Source organism: Helobdella robusta (assembly GCF_000326865.2).
Source record: "Helobdella robusta unplaced genomic scaffold HELROscaffold_42, whole genome shotgun sequence".
In the NCBI taxonomy this organism is placed as follows: domain Eukaryota; kingdom Metazoa; phylum Annelida; class Clitellata; order Rhynchobdellida; family Glossiphoniidae; genus Helobdella; species Helobdella robusta.
In genome coordinates, this window is record NW_008704981.1 from 1,497,790 (window position 1) to 1,514,432 (window position 16,643).

Below are 16,643 nucleotides of genomic sequence, written 5' to 3' on the forward strand. Positions count from 1 at the left end.
CCCCACCTGTATCAGTTTTTGCAGTTCTGTTTCATTTTTGGTTATAGACTGGTTAAAATTTGTCATGAGTGCCACAGTGCGTTCTGCAGTGTCATTAACGACCTTAAGTGACTTCACAACATTTGCTACTTTTTGAAATAAAGGAAGATCAGGTGCATCACTGGGTATTGGGCACAACATCCATGCTGGCACATATATATGGGTTGCAAATAGGCAGAATTCAGTTAAACTTTTTGTTTCAGTTGCTGTTAGCTTGAATTCATTGCGGAACAAATACATTTTGAGACAGTAGATCACTTTGGCCATCCATCTGGCCATGTGATATGCTCCAGGAACACGGAAATGGTACTTGCCATCAGTCTGCATTGGATAACCCAGCACTAAGAGACAGAGTTCAACCAACTCCTTGTAATCCTCTCGTGGGATGTATGAGCTGTCAGCTGAAAGAAAACATGTCAAAGATGGTACTATGTCAAACCGCATCATCTGTAGCAATGAGTGGTTCATCCTGTCATCATCAAGTGGCTTGTGGTTTGACTGATTTATATTTGGCCAGTAGGCTCGAAATCTTTCAAACATTCCAATATTGGGGCCACGGCTTGGACCAAACAAAACTGTGAAAACTTCACCGATTATCAATTCATGTACATGATGACCACAAGCAAAGTGCAAGAGATTTCTATGGAGCAGTTTCTCCAGCAAAACACATGCTCCACTTGACGTCCCAGTATTGGCAGCAGTAGTATCAAAGCACATGCCTATAATGTCTTCACTAACGTCCCATAATTTGAGCAACTGAAAAGTTGCATTGGCCTGTGCTTGTCCCGTGATTGATGCAATTTTAACAATTCCTAAGATTTTCTCCACATTACAGCCAGTCATAACAACAGCCAGTCACAACAACAGCCAGTCTATCAGTTCTGGAGTGTGGATCATCATTCATGATCTTCCCATCCCAGTGAACCAGAAGGGGGTTTTTGTCACGATCCTGAAATTGTTGACGAATACTGCTGTCAATGGTTGATCGATGTTGCTGTCGTTTACGATGAACTGTGGAACGTGACAAAAATGTATCCCTGATGTCTTGCCCACTAGCTTGTGCAATGGCTGCTGCTAATACTGTGAACTTTCTATCTGACAGGTTTATTCTATCCAGTGCTGAAGCAACATCTGGCGACGACAACATATTCTGCACAGTTCGTGTTTTTTTGCTGGCACTGCTTGACAGACTGTCTTCTACTTCACTGATCTGCTTTTTGTAGTACACTGTAATTTAAATTTCATAGTTGTCCTCTGTGTCCTGCTGTTCACTATCACTGTCATCAGAACTAGATAAATGTAGTGAGGTACTTTCTGTCATCCGCTCCTGCTCTCGCTCTTTTCTCTCTTCTTCTTTGCATTTACGTTGTTCTGTGCGCTTTTCTTTCTTGGTCAGGTCTTTATCAATGCCACTCTTTTGCATTCGTCGACTGCCCCTCTGGTCTTCAAGAAATTCTATATCTTCCTGAATTCGGATGAGCTGCATGGCGTGTTGGTGAGCAATATCAAACAGCATGTGCTCCTTTTCTTCAAATTCCTTCTCTCGTGCTCGTTGTTCATCACTTTGTCTGTTTTTGTTCTTTTTTATTAGCTTGTAGTCATCAACTACCGACTTTACTTTTTCTACAACATGAGTATGGTAGGTTGTTGGTATTTTAGCCTTGTTCCACATGTCCATGACCTTATCTGACGACAGTTTTGCACTTTCAGGCACAGTTTTTTTTTCTACTTGATGATGATAAAAAAACATTCTCAGGACATCACCTGTTGTAGGCAATACATTTACTGGAAGTTCACTTTGTAACTGTCCAATCAGCCATATGTTAGTCATGCTGCGTGTTGTAAGAGCACCACAGTTTGAATTAGAAGCCATTTTATACGTAGTTAAATATGTACAGTACCGGTATTTCAAAATCACCTCAAATTACTAGTAAATCGACACAGTTAAATTATGCAGATATTTATCCTATTTTACTTTTTGCTGACAACAAATATGGTGACCATAGTATATTTAATAATAATAATGCATTTTAAAATATCTAATATCTATGTTTTGAATTAAGTAAGTAACCAACTTTTCCAGTTATATTTGTATTTGGTTTCGAAATAATGAATTATCACATTTTTATATAATTTTGAGATGCATGAGCAACCTCTAAATTTAATTTGATTTGTCTTATTTTGGGTTTGTAAGTTTTTAGGACCCAATGGAAACTTTTCAGAGGGTGTGCACTCAAATCAGACAAAAAATTTTTTTCCCCATTCAAATGTGAACCACCCTAATATATATATATATATATTCATATGATTATTGCCAATATAAGTTTATATACATTTAAACTATATTGCACAAAATTATTCTTACTATAAACTTGAAAGACAAACTAAACTTTATTCACAATCCTTATTACAAAATCTATTACACTAATTTTTGAATTAAAATTAAATATAATGTATAGGTAATAATATTCCTTTGATTATAATCAGTCAGCAGTTACTGTTCCATTGCTACTTCAACTATTACTAACCCTCAGCTACCACTACTGCTATTTCTCCGGATACTGTCAATAAAGAATCGAATTTTTTTTTTTGAAAAAAGTACTTTTTTTAATTGCGTCGAAATTGTTTATCCTTGCTACGTCTTTCAACATCGAACCATGTATCCGTTGTTTAACACTACAAAAAATACAGTGGTCGATGAATTACCAAGAACTGTCGAATGGTTATGGGATTATTGGACTATAGCATCGGCAGCCGTCACTCACTGGTTAAACTCTGGTGTGTGAAATAATGGCATATTTTACAGACAATTATTTAGTTATATCGGCAATCCTCCTCGTACTTCTCCTTTTCATATGGTCTCTCTGCACTCTAATGTATGGTAACATATTCTAATTAATTTTTCAATATAGATTTCTCACGTGTAAACACATAATTTTGTATTTGTAAATACGACATGCGTATGTATGTATAAGTTTATAAATGGGGAAACAGTATGAGAATATAATAATGATTGAATGTGGGTTGTTCTGGTTTCTCTATCATACAGACATTGTCTAATTTTAAAGATGTGAAGTGGATTTTTTGTTTTTGAGCTCCCCGAATGCGGACGATTTGAACCTCGTTTTTTTTAAATCTGATAACACAGTTTTTAACTTTGAAAGTTAAACTATAATAGATTAATGATTTAAATGTGTATCTTAAAATATTTAATTCTCCAGCTTCAAATGCCTCAACATAAACCCGATGAAATATTTGGCACCTTTGAAAAAGTTCCTCCCCTGCTTTTAGCCAACGTGGTAGACGGTAACAGTCTGCAAAAAAGAAAGTGGATTTAAGAAAAAAAAAACAAGAAAATAAAATTCCTACCCATAGTTTAACAAAATGATTTAATGTAAATAAATATGTAACAGTTTTTATCAATTTGTTAAAATAAATTTTATATAATTTTGATTTGTCAACAAATTTAGAAAGCGGAAATTAACAATATATGTGAATAAAAAGTATGAAAATTGAAATCAGTCACAGCGTATTTATTTGTATGACTAATAAAAATTGATTTAGCTCTTCAGTTCATAAATAATCTTAATTAATTATTCTCAGGAATATAACAAGTTATAACCTATCATAATTGTTAACAAAAAATTACCCAAGTTGAAACTTCACAGAATAATTTTCTCATTAGTAAAAAATTATATATCCCAAAGTTAAAATGCCATCTATTCAGTTTAAGGATTTAAAAACTAAAAGTTTCAACAAACTGCTCTGACTGATAAGTACATTACTAAACAATATCATCATCTACAATAACATTATGAATGTAAATAAAACAAGAAACGCGATTTTTTCACGGCATTAATGTCATTATTATGAGATTGAAATGAACGCTAAATAAGAATTTAACAAACATTTTTTTTAATATAAATCTAAAATTAATCATTTTTCTTTGTCGAACGGTCGCCAGTTATTTGATTTGATTTGAAAGTTTTTAGCTTCAGGTCTAAAATTTAGAAGACAAATTCTTGTCACGTATTGTCAATATATGAAGGAGATTTAGGATTCTATATTTCGTTATCTACAGTAAATACTGTTACAGGTTTTGCTACTACCAGCATTTAGCCAACTTTTTCGATTAACAAGTGTCATTGATTAGAAGTCAAGATGTTAAGAACATTTCGGCAACTAAAATTTTGCTGAATTTTTTTTAAATACTGAAATATATACTCAGTTATGTTTATTTATTTATAATGATCGAAGCCATTTTACGCCTTGTTCTCAGAAAAGATCGTCAGCCAGACATTATGACCAAAAAATGGAGCCACAAATCTAGAAAAAATATCTCTCCGGGTCGAAAAAATTAGCTATTTAAGTACCTATGCAACCCTTTAAAGATAAGATAGTTCTCAATGCGGCCCTCGTAGCAATACGTTTGCCCACCCCTGCTTTAAACCATTATATTTTTGACAATTTATGGTGTAAATTATGTTCAAAATTCAGCGAATCTTTCAAAATGATAATTTTTTGTTATAATTTTTCAAATAAAGTAAAATCTTGTTTATATAACTGTTTTTCTTACATTTTTAATTAGTTTATTCCACCGAACAAAAAAATATTTTGCGCCGAAATGAGGTATTTCGAACTGTGACCTCCATGCTTTGCTTTATGATAATCAACTTTGTTCAGAAAGTTCAAGTTCAAAATGAACCAGCTCGTGAATGCGTTCAAATGAGTTTAATCATACTGATAATATTTTTCTCTTTTCATTGTTTTAGCTGATATTTATGCCCGGTATTATTACTAATATTACTAATATATCGTTATGAATAATAATAATATTATTGTTTATTTTATTTATTGAGGAATTATGAAATATCCAAAATTAAAAGCTCACAATTATAAAATGACAAATTAACAAGTATTCAAGCTGTTACTGACATCTATAGCTACTACATTTTATTAAACGGAGAGAGACAAATTCATAATAATATTAATTGTTCATTTTTAATTATAACTACTAATATAATTTCTCCATTAAATCGCTAAATAACTTGAATGACAGGCATCTTTGTATTTATTGCCCTTTAAACGATATTAAATATGTAAATTTTCTTTGTCTCTCTCTCTCTTTCTCTCTCTCTTTCTCTCTCTTTCTTTCTCTCTCTCTTTCTCTCTCTTTTAAGACTGAGAAGTTTGGAAAATATATAATCTAAATATACATTTGTTTGTTTGAAGAGAAAGAGAGCAAGAGTGAGAGATATATATATATAATTCAATATTTTTCTATATAAGCGCTAACCAAACCAGTCGGTGGTCAAAAGAAATTGATATCTATGAGATAAAATAATAATTTTGATTAAAATTTTCTAAACTAATTGCTACAAACGAAAACAACAACAGCTTTTACTGCCGTTTCTTCGGATATACTAAGAAATAACTACTATTGTACCGCAACTACATAAAGTAAACATATCTACTACTACGGATACTTTGAATCGAAAGAGAGAAAAAAAACATGTACATCTTTATAGAAGTTTAATAAATTAAAGAATACTCTGTGAATAATTAGTGATACCATTCCTTCAAAATGTACCCATTGTACAACATAACGAACGGCACAGTGCTAGCGGGCGAGCCCGAGGCTATGGCACTCATCGGTACGGCATATCGGGCTGGCCGTGCTGCAATGGTTGTTTCTGATATAATAAGTTTCTTCAGGGAGTATTATTTATGGATTATTATTTTTTTCATCCTTATAATCATAATTCTCTCTCTTGCCTGCACTTGCATGTGAGTTTTTTTTTTAATTTTTGAGAAATATTATTGATTTTGTTTTTGAAATTTAAAAATTGATGTATTTGTTCTTGTTACTAGATTAAATTCGTTTAAACGCCTTGTGTTTTTGTAGTTATAAGGCTCAATTTCCCGATATTCAGTTATTTTTGAGGATAAATCCATATTTTCACTCATTTCTGAAACTGTTTAACCTTTTTTCTGTATATTATTTTAAATAAATTCTAAAAAAAATTTCAACATATTTAACCTTTCAACAGCTGTAGAAGATGCAACGTAACACCTACGATATGCATCATCCAATTAAGAAGAAGCGTCTTCTGCTGTTGTCGTTCATAACTTTTTTTCGAAAGAAAATGCGATGAAAAAAACATGAAAAATAATTTAGAGGACAACTCAACTGCTACAATATATTGTTTCAATGACTTCAAAACTTTAAATGTAAACATTTTATTGGATTATCTATGTGTATATCTACAATACTATATGATTTGATGATATAGCATGTTCTGAATTAAAATCTCATCCTTAAATTCGTTTGTATATACCATTTGATGTTTGGCCATAATATTGCAAATAATTATTTGTTACATGTAGTTTTTGTGTTAATTTTTTGATTAAAATGGGTTTTATTTCCAATTTTCAGAAAATATCAATTTAACGTTCAATCTTATTTTTTTTGAACAGCTTATTAAAGTCTGTTATGTTATACCATGTTAATCTCGTAAAAAAACATTCAATATTTTTATTGATAGAAATAAATAAATAAAAATAAATAAAATTCTCGTCGTTATTAGGCCGGGCAAAATTAAAAAATTTTGAAGAACATTTCAAGGGTGAAATATTTCAATATAGTCTGCCATTTCACGTGACTCCGTGTATAAAATTTTAGATTATGATTTGTTCGTTCTTTTTATTAATTAACTTATCTTTTGTGAAGATGAACTTCAACCACGAAGATATGAGTTAGGCTTTAGTCAAGTTAAAAGTTTATATTCTAATGAACGACTTCTAGTTCGTATTTAGTTTTATTATGAGATTTTTTTTCAATCAATAAATTGTTTCTTTTTTAATATTTAGATCAAAAAAATAATAAGTTTATATATTTTTTCTTTAATTATGTACAAACTGTTTGATTTTAATTTCTACCAACGTAAATTACTGGCAGTGATATAATTTTAACTAATAAAAACATACGACAAAATTTATACCAGATAATATTTAAAGCAGTTTGGTCACTATCCATACGTTTTATCAATTAGGGAGAAGGGCAAACATATTAAAATATTACACAATTCACAGAACAAAATACACTAAGTAACTGCTTTTTGTTTTGAAAATTGAATTTTTATTTAATAATTGATATTGATCTTCTTAAAACGTAACTATCGATATTTTGCAGACATTTATTTTCAAACGTTAAACCACAACAAATTTTTGAAAATTGTATTGATAATGGAGTCGAGATGGTGGCGTACCAGCGACAGTTGTCCGGGACAGCAGATCTTTTCGGCACCCCACTCATTCAGCCCACCAAAAAATTGTTGAATTCAGATTTTTCATATAACTGCTACATACTTGGTACTTTATTAATTCCAGCTAAAGCTGTAGCTAAAGCTGTAGTTTTTTTTACAACCGACATCAAATTTTAGCTGAGATATTGTATGAATAATAAACTGTACCGGAAAATCTTTTTTGGTAGACAGCTAAGTCTGCTGGAAAAATGTTTCTAAATTCACTTTGTCATTCAAGTGTTTGCCCTGTGTAAAGGAATAAAATAATGACGGCAGAGAGCAACAACAACATGTTCTGACTTGTCTAAATAACCGGAAAAAATCATAGTCGATTATACTGAGATGGCAATATTTCAAGGCACCATGGAACCTTACAAAAAACTTTCATCATTTGCATGCCAACAATTGATACAATTCATATTTGCAGACATTCAAAACATTCGAAAACTATGATTTGCTTCCGTGTTTCTGGTTTGAAAAACATCATGAAATTTATACAACTACATTCCAAACAATAATGATCAAACTCATGGGTACACATCTATTCAAATAATTCAACTAGAAAATTAAATATTTTTTTACTGAAATGTATAGAGAATAATATATATGCAGTTGGAAATTTTCATAAGCCTAGGCCACTGAGTAAGGTACTGCCAATCCTGAACCATTAAGGATTAATAAAAAAATATCTATATTTGATTCATTCTTATTAAGAAAGTTTTTAATAATTTATTTAATTATAGACAAACACAAATTTAAAAAGATAAAAAGTAAGAAAATAAAGACGGATAAAAACAAGAGAGAGAGAGAGAGAGAGAGAGAGAGAGAGAGAGAGAGAGAAAGAGAGAGAGAGAGGCAAGCATAGGAAAATTAGCATATGAATTTGTAGCATCATTGATTTTCTATTGTTCATTATTTATTTATTCCAACGTTTTATAGATATCTAGCAAAAAAATTCTTATTATCTATTATCTATCGTCTATTATGCGTTTTCATGAAAATTTCTATTAGTAAAATATGTAGACACATACAAAAACGCACACACGCACACACACGCACGCACGTGTATACAAATATTTTTATCTATACAATATATTTAGTTATTTAGCTTGTTTGTGTGTAAAGGTGTTCTTGATTTTCGTCTAATCTACTCCTGATATTAAAATTTGCTTAGTGAACGCATCCAACTATATTTTAGAATAAAAAATTTGTCATAGGCATTCTTTTCTTAATTGTTCTCATATATTAAATGGGGAACCAACTTATAAAAATTTTCATAAATTTAGAGATTTTATTAATTTCTTCAAGTTTAGTCAGTGGTTTCTTTGGTTGGTATTAACTTTTGGACACCATTATTTTCGAATTTAAACATTTAGTTCAATATAATAACATTTTTTGATAATTTCAACGACATTGATAGGATCGAAAATTATTTTTTTTATGTTTGATGTTCGTTAATAATGTCATAATCATTTTATTACGACTTCACAGCCAAAGAAATCGAGAACATTCTTCTGAAAAAACCAACTTTCAATAGTTCTGCTCTGAAAGACGACGTAAGAATGTTTGATTCTAATCTGGCTGTTGATGGAAACAGAAATCCTAGCTTCAATGCTTTCTCCTGTTTCAGTGTTGAGTTAAGTGGTCACAGTGAGAATTACATGATCGTCGATATGATAAGTTCCTATCGAGTTGATTACGTTCTGGTCTGGAGTCGAGATGTGTACCGTGCGTTGATATGCGTTGATATTTTCTGCCTTGATATCTGTTTCAATTAAATTTCTATAAAAAAAAAAATCAAAAATTCAATTTATCTTTGTTTGCCATGTTAGTTTTTTGAATCATAATACTAACAATTTTCATCATTTAAAATAATAATCTCTTAATAACGTCTCAACTAACAATTGAACTTAAACAAAACAATGCCCTTTCATATTTATAAAAATTGAAATACCCAAAGCGGACCGTTTGAATTATTTCATCATCGGCCTAACCTCAATGAACTACTTCACCGCCACTCTCACCCCAACAAGAGGAACCTACCCTCTCTGTGGTCAGTACCCCGGCAAAGCTCGGGTCAGTTTTGGTCACCGGGTCACATGTGACCCAAGTCTACCTGCCTACAGATATCTCATCGCACAGCAGGCACCTGACGTCGATCCTGTCATCACCATTTGTGAGATTGAGGCCTACTCCGTGGCAGGTTGGAATTCATTTGATTTTAGAAATTATTCAAACTTTTAGTTTGTTCCAAGAGTTAGGATTAGAAGTTACTCGTGATTTTTTAGAGTTAAGGTCGGGATAAACTTAGTATAGACCATTTTCTGTTGGTCAGTTTAACAAGTATTACAAAAATATTAATTATTTTTTTTATATTCGTGAACAGCTCATATGTGGATTAAAAATAGCTCAATCATATTCACTGCTACAACTTTTGTAAGAACGATTGATGTGAAAATCACATTTGAATGCTTCCTGGCGTGTTGGAATGTTCCGAATTGTTCTTTCATTGCCGTTGAGAAAATTCAAAATGCCGTCACTGGAATGAGAATCTGCTTCATGGAAAGTGATAAACTTGGAGAGCAGCTGGATAATAGATTCATAAAAACAAATTATGATGTGTGGCAGTCAGTTTGGTCGATCTATCAACATAACTGAACAGTTCTTGCCGGTGTAAATTTGGAATGTTTGACGTGATTAAATTTTTAAAGAATAAAATTGGACGTTAAAAACAAATTTGTGCTAATGCTCCATCACTTGCGAAGTTCAGAGCGGATCTCAAGACCCATCTGTTTTCAAAATTCATTGAGGAGCGCTGTTGAACATCGCGGAAATAGCGCTTTATAAGCTAATTGATTGATTGATTGATTGATTGATTGGTTGGTTGGTTGGTTGGTTGGTTGGTTGGTTGGTTGGTTGGTTGGTTGATTGATTGATTGATTGATTGATTGATTGATTGATTGATTGATTGATTGATTGATTGATTGATTGATTGATTGATTGATTGATTGATTGATTGATTGATTGATTGATTGATTGATTGATTGATTGATTGATTGATTGATTGATTGATTGATTGATTGATTGATTGAACTTATTTTCACAAGTTATTTTTGATTTGAAATTGTTTTGAAAGTTTTTTTTATTGTAAAATTTCATTTAAATTCAATAGCATTCACGTCAGCTTTGATAATTTGAATTTTGCAGATTGAATAATATAATGTTTCATTAATCTACATCAAATGAGCAAATTATAAAAAATTTGAACAAAAGAAATCAACTTAGATATGAACATGAAACATGAAAAATAAATTTATCCGCACATGATCAAAACCTAATTTCTCCTAGCGTTCTACAGTGAATTTTTGAGAATTTTGTCTTTTGACAAGGGAACGAACTTTTTTTCTTCTTCGATTCCACTAAAATAGGTTTGCTAATGTCTAGAAACATGACATTAACAAAAATTTTACAAAGTCAGAAAAATATTTATAATCAATCATTTCAAGAGAAATGGTCACATAATTGATCATAAAGAATTGCCATGAATTCATGCACTTGAGACTTGATATTAAAAAAAATCAAACTTTAAAAATTAAAAAAAAAAGCTCTGCTTTACTACTAACAATAAATGTTTTTGATTCATCATGTATGACTTTGATAAATGTGTTCTACTCGACCATCTTTGAATAAAAAACTTCTGATCTATTGTCAGTGAATGGTCGTTCGAATTTGACAAACAAAAGCTTTACTACTAACAATGTGTAAATTATATTTCATATAATTATCTATGTATTTCTATTCTGTGCTTGTAAATTAGGTTTCATTACTTTGGTATCATCATAAAGTAGCACCAGATCAAGAAAATTTAATCGCCATCAAGAATCTTAAGAGACCAACAGATAAAACAGGAGTTAGAAGTGTGTTAGGATCTATTAATTTCTACCTTAAATACATCGAAAATAGTGCTCAAAAATTTGAACCACTTCATAAGCTCTTGAAAAAATGTTAAGTTTCATTGGTCCCAAGATTGTGAAGATTCTTTCAACTTGATAAAAAAATGTTTATGTTCTCAGCCAATCTTAGCCATTTACGATAAAACCAAAGACACTTATATTGAAACTGATGCCAGTTATAAAGGAATGGGAGCTACTTTGAAACAACTACATCCTGATGGTATGTTACATCCTGTCGCATACTTCTCAAGAAAATTATCAGAAAAAGAAAAGAAAATGGACATCATCCATCTTGAATGCAAAGCTATCAAAGACGCAATAAAATACTGGCAATATTATTTGATTGGTCGTGAATTTGTTGTTTGTAGTGACCACAAACCTCTTGAGAATCTAAAAACCAAAAGTAGAACAGATGAAATATTGGGCGATTTAGTGCACTATTTGTCTCAATTCAACTTTAAAATTATTTATAAGAAAGGAAAGGAAAATATAATGGCTGATTTTACTTTCTCGATCACCAGTATTAGATTTCATAAAGTTAATTGATCCGATTGCTAAGAAAAATAATATTAAAATACTTTTAGCCGACCAATAATATTAAAATACTTTTAGCCGACCAGTACACCGGAATTAATTCTACAGAACTAAAGCAGTATCTAAACAAGATGAATATTCAAATGGTTTTTACCTGCGTAGATTGCCCTCAATCAAATGGACTAAATGAAAGACTAAACCAAACACTTGTAAACAGAATAAGATGTAAACTTAACAGTGAAAAAAAACAGGCATGGTCCGTTGTTGCAGACGAATGTGTCAAAGAATGCAATCGGACAATTCATAGTTCCACGAAATTTGAACCTGAATACTTATTATACGGCATAAAGTCAACTATCACTCCATATGACATACCGGAAAGCGATTTAGCTGCAGATAGAATACAAGCCGGTCGAAATTCTATGCAAAATTTTGAAATAAACAAAAAAAGGGTTGACAAAAATCGTCAAGAGTACAAATTTGAAGTGGGCAATCAAGTCTATATCCAGAATGGGAGTAAACTTAATAGAGGTAAAATGAACAGAATAAGAGTTGGTCCGTTTAAAATTCTAAGCAAGATTTCACCGTCGATCTTCGAAGTAGACTGCGGAAAGAAGAAGAAGGAATCACATTTTTTTCACATTAATAAATTGTCACTTTATGTACCTCAAAAAGTGACTTGAGGGAGAGAGATGTAAATTAAATTTCATATAATTATCTATGTATTTCTATTCTGTGCTTTTAAATTAGGTTTCATTACTTTGGTATCATCTTATATATAAATGCAAATAACACGTGCTCATATTTTGTTATTGCACGTGGTAATATTTTATTATTGTTGGCTTTGTGAACGATCCTGGAATTTAACTTTTCTATTTTAGGTTGGTTATTCATTTATAATTTCTGTAATATTTCATATTGTTTCAATTGATTTTATTTATGTTCTTTATTCACTCATTTGGATTTTTTATTTTAGATTAATAAATCAGGTTATTCGAAAGCAAACTTATATATGTCTTTAATTCAGATTTGATTTTTGACTAAGTTCATACTTTTAAGCCCGTAAATATATTTGATTTAATTCAATTTGTCTAACTTTTAATGTTGATGCAAAGTTGAATATTTTGCATTTTTAAATAAATTCAAACTTATTGAATAAAATTTCTGTTAAGCAAAAATCAAAATGGCTTTTAAAACTAATAATAACTTGAATGTCATACTCTTCTATCTGTTTTCTCCATATTTCACTGAACGTAAGTTCTCCAATGATTTGCTTCAACTGAAGACAAATTTATAAACTGCATGACTAAGATTAAAATGAAAATATCAAAAAATTTCTCAATAAAATCATTTATTTAACAAAAAATAAAATCAAAATTTCATTCAAGCCTACCTTAATAAAAACATCCTGCTGAGAAAACCAACCCACAACAGTTCGGCTCTTTCTTCAACAGCTTTGTATGATTCAAGATTGGCAGTTGATGGAGATAGGAATCGTAACTTCTGGGCCGGATCGTGTTTCCATGCTGTTGCAGAAACAAGCGCTCAATATTATATCATCGTCGATATGCTCTACTCCTACAAAGTGGACCATGTTGTCGTTTGGAGCAGAGATGCAAATGGTGAACATTTAGTAACAAATTGCATTGAAAAAAATTTATAGTGAAGTTGACCAATTTTTAAAATACAAATAACAATCAGCCGCTCGTTTAGATTACTTCCTTATTGGGTTGACCTCGATAAATTATTTTATGAAAACGACAACTGTGGCAAGAGGCTCCTATCCTCTCTGCGGTCAGTACCCTTACGTGACTCAGGTCAGTTTTGGCCACCGGGTCACATGCGACCCAACACTACTCCCCTACAGGTATCTAACAAGCTCTCGACGTTGAAGTCGGCTTCACGATTTGTGAGATTGAAGCTTTCCCAGTGGCTGGTTAATATCTAACATCAAAATTTTTAAATTTTGTTAGTTAATCTAAATAGTGAACATTTATTGAAAAATTAGTTGAAAATTTATAAAATGATAAAATTTAAAAAATATTAACACAGAACCCGCAATTTCTGAACGCCTATGGATCAAGAACTCACGCTTGCAACTAGCTGGCTTCAAAACTAGATCTCTGAGAGCCAAATCGAATCTGCACTGCATACTTGAATGTCTGCATTCTTCAAATTGTTCCTACATCAAAATTAATAAAAACAACTTTAATAGTTCAAGTAGAGCGTTTAATTGCGACCAATTTGATGTTTCGTTGAATTCTCTTCTAACACTCGGATCCAATGCTTTTGTTGGTTATGACATTTGGCAACCGATGAATGCAATCTATTGAAATACTGACATTAACACTTTAGGGTTTCAACCTAAGGAAAACTAATTTGAATTTCTAGAACTGATAATTTGAAAGCTGTCAGCGTAATTTTATTCATTTTTCAGAATGTTAAAAGTTGAATAAACTGATTAATTAAAATGTATCATTTTTGAAATTCTCGTTATTTCATAAAATGGCAAATTTAATTGAACTTCGTAATAAGGACGTTTTTAACTTTACAAGTTAGTTTAAAAAAATAATAAATTTTCAAACAAATTTTAACAAATGAACAAAGATCAATAGACACTTATTATCTAAATTATTATGTCGTTAGCTCTCTGCTATAAACGTCACAAAAAATTAAAAATAATTTTTCTGCAAACATAACAAACCCTATCTGATATAAAATAAAAATTTAGTCTCCAAATATGGCCAATTCCAAATGGCAACAAATGCGTGTAGTAATTTTTGAAAATCTCATAATAAAATTTTCCTAAATACAAAAACTGTAGCTAAATTTAAACTGATACATTCAACTACTAACAAAACAAACACACTCAGTTACATTTCTTATATACACGCCAAAAAACCATCTAGAATGATACTTCAATTATTAATAATTGTATCCGGTTTCAATCCCAGCCTGGCCGCATACGGATTAAAAGGATGGTGCGACCGAGAGTCGTCCTACTGTTTGTTCTGGGAGCTGGCAATGGATACGAACATCACGACATTGAAGGAAGCCCAGGAAAAATGCAATAGTCATTTTCCGTACAGGTAAGCTCGAATTTCAAATCCCATAATTACATTCCCTGACATTGTATAAAATAAACTATCATATATCTTCACACGTTGGAAATTTTCTCTATAGCGTTCCACTAGAGCTGCACAACGAAGCGAGAAGAGATGGAATTGCTAGATTCATGGAAGAAACTGAATGGCGTCGGGAGTTTAAGTTTGTGCTTTTTATGTTTTACTGAACCAAATTTAGTTACAAAATTTGAGTAAATTTTATTCAGATTGAGCTAATTAGTTGAATAAAGTTTAAATTTTAAAATTTTATGAGTTGATTGACTGAAATTAACTATTTATTGATTTTCGACTGTTTTTAATACTAATTCATCAATATTTATATTAAAAATTTTGATCAAAAAATGATTTGATAAAATGAAAGAATAATACTTGAGAAATGTTTCAAAAAGATGGCATCGACCACTATAAAATTAACTTTTTCGTAGAGTCATTCTGAACGCCAAGCAGTATGGGGATGACTGGGCGTGGATTAACGGGACGAACTACGTTGAAGGTACCACGCGCAACTATGCAGACGCCATACTGTGCTTATTTTTTAAATTTCCATATTTTCAGTTCAGAGTTTTTAAAAGTTAAAATGTTACAGTTTGGAATAGTGTTAAACGAAAAATTAATCATAGTTTGTAGAAATGCTTAAATCTTAACTTTGTGCAACTTTTTTAATGTTTAAATAAAAATTTCAATCAAACAGTCATTGAAAGCTGCCTAATTTTTTATTGGCAGAAGATCAGAATGGCATTAACATAATCACATTTCTCTGAGTTTAATCCAATCTCGTTTTAATCTCTCGAAACGAACTAATAAACAAAATAAATGATAAACTTGATGAAGTGAACACAAACTTCATAAAAATCAACTCGGTTGAATTAATAATCTACCAATTCCAAATTCTTCAACATATCACCAGATGTCATACAGCTAAACATGTCCACTTGTAGACCAGTAAAGAAAAAACTCTTGTATCTGAGTGGTGGCAAGATTTACGAATCAAACGACGCTGGCGACACCTACGTTTTGCTCTGCGTCGTCGAAAGTTGGGCGCTATAAAATTTATTTTTTATTAAGTTTTTTTTTAAATTTAATTTCAGTGTTAAGTAGCTTGACAATGCTTTTGCTGTGACTTTGTTTTAATGAAAAAAAAAGTTCTCGTCCGTTAGTTTAAACGTGCGAGATGCAATGATTCATGAGTGTTGTATACATAATTACGTATACGTGACACTATTTACATCAATACATATGTTGTTTTGTTGTATTGTTGTTGTTGTTGTGGTTGTTGATACTGGTGTCCGGAAAATTCATCGTGGAAAATTCATCGTGGCAAATTCATCGTGGGAAAATTCATCGTGAGGGAAAATTCAACGTGGGAAAATTCATCGTGGGAAAATTCATCGTGGGAAAATTCATCGTGGGGGAAATTTCATCGTGGGAAAATTTATCGTGGGGGAAAATTCTTCGAGGGGGAAAATTCATAGTGGGGTAAAATTTATTGTGAAAAACAGTTTTTGCAATTACACACCTTACACACCCCATGAATGTTGTAGATTATAAATACGTAGTTTGAGGACTTTTCTATCCTTAACCTTTTCTGTAATGAAATTTAAAACAACTCAACTCAAAAATGTGTTTATTTTGCAACCATGTCAATGAAATCATGTCAATGAAAATGTCAATGAAATTCAACCATGTCA

At 31.4% G+C, this 16,643-nt stretch overlaps 4 protein-coding genes across 4 annotated transcripts in view; 2 read left to right on the plus strand and 2 right to left on the minus strand.

Annotated features, from left to right (window-relative positions):
- The window catches only part of HELRODRAFT_177430 (hypothetical protein), a gene marked incomplete at both ends in the record, with an annotated part of 1,132 nt that extends 250 nt beyond the window's left edge, over positions 1 to 882 (minus strand). The window contains one exon of the mRNA XM_009025619.1: positions 7 to 882. Coding sequence (XP_009023867.1) covers positions 7 to 882 — 876 coding nt within the window. The remainder of the gene's footprint in view (positions 1 to 6) is intronic.
- On the minus strand, positions 869 to 1,870 carry HELRODRAFT_84940 (hypothetical protein; the record flags this gene model as incomplete). The annotated part of the gene is made up of 2 exons (XM_009025475.1): positions 869 to 1,266; positions 1,312 to 1,870. 2 exons carry the CDS (start codon positions 1,868 to 1,870, stop codon positions 869 to 871), a joined length of 957 nt encoding a protein of 318 aa, XP_009023723.1.
- An 11,143-nt stretch (positions 1,871 to 13,013) lies between these two features.
- Positions 13,014 to 13,933, plus strand: HELRODRAFT_177433 (hypothetical protein; the record flags this gene model as incomplete). Its single annotated transcript, XM_009025620.1, has 5 exons — positions 13,014 to 13,083; positions 13,219 to 13,452; positions 13,532 to 13,647; positions 13,698 to 13,766; positions 13,883 to 13,933. 5 exons carry the CDS (start codon positions 13,014 to 13,016, stop codon positions 13,931 to 13,933), a joined length of 540 nt encoding a protein of 179 aa, XP_009023868.1.
- Positions 13,934 to 14,740: 807 nt separating this feature from the next.
- Positions 14,741 to 16,002, plus strand: HELRODRAFT_177434 (hypothetical protein; the record flags this gene model as incomplete). Its single annotated transcript, XM_009025621.1, has 4 exons — positions 14,741 to 14,919; positions 15,014 to 15,097; positions 15,381 to 15,448; positions 15,863 to 16,002. The coding sequence occupies 4 exons, from the start codon at positions 14,741 to 14,743 to the stop codon at positions 16,000 to 16,002; spliced, it is 471 nt and encodes a 156-aa protein (XP_009023869.1).
- Positions 16,003 to 16,643: the final 641 nt, after the last annotated feature.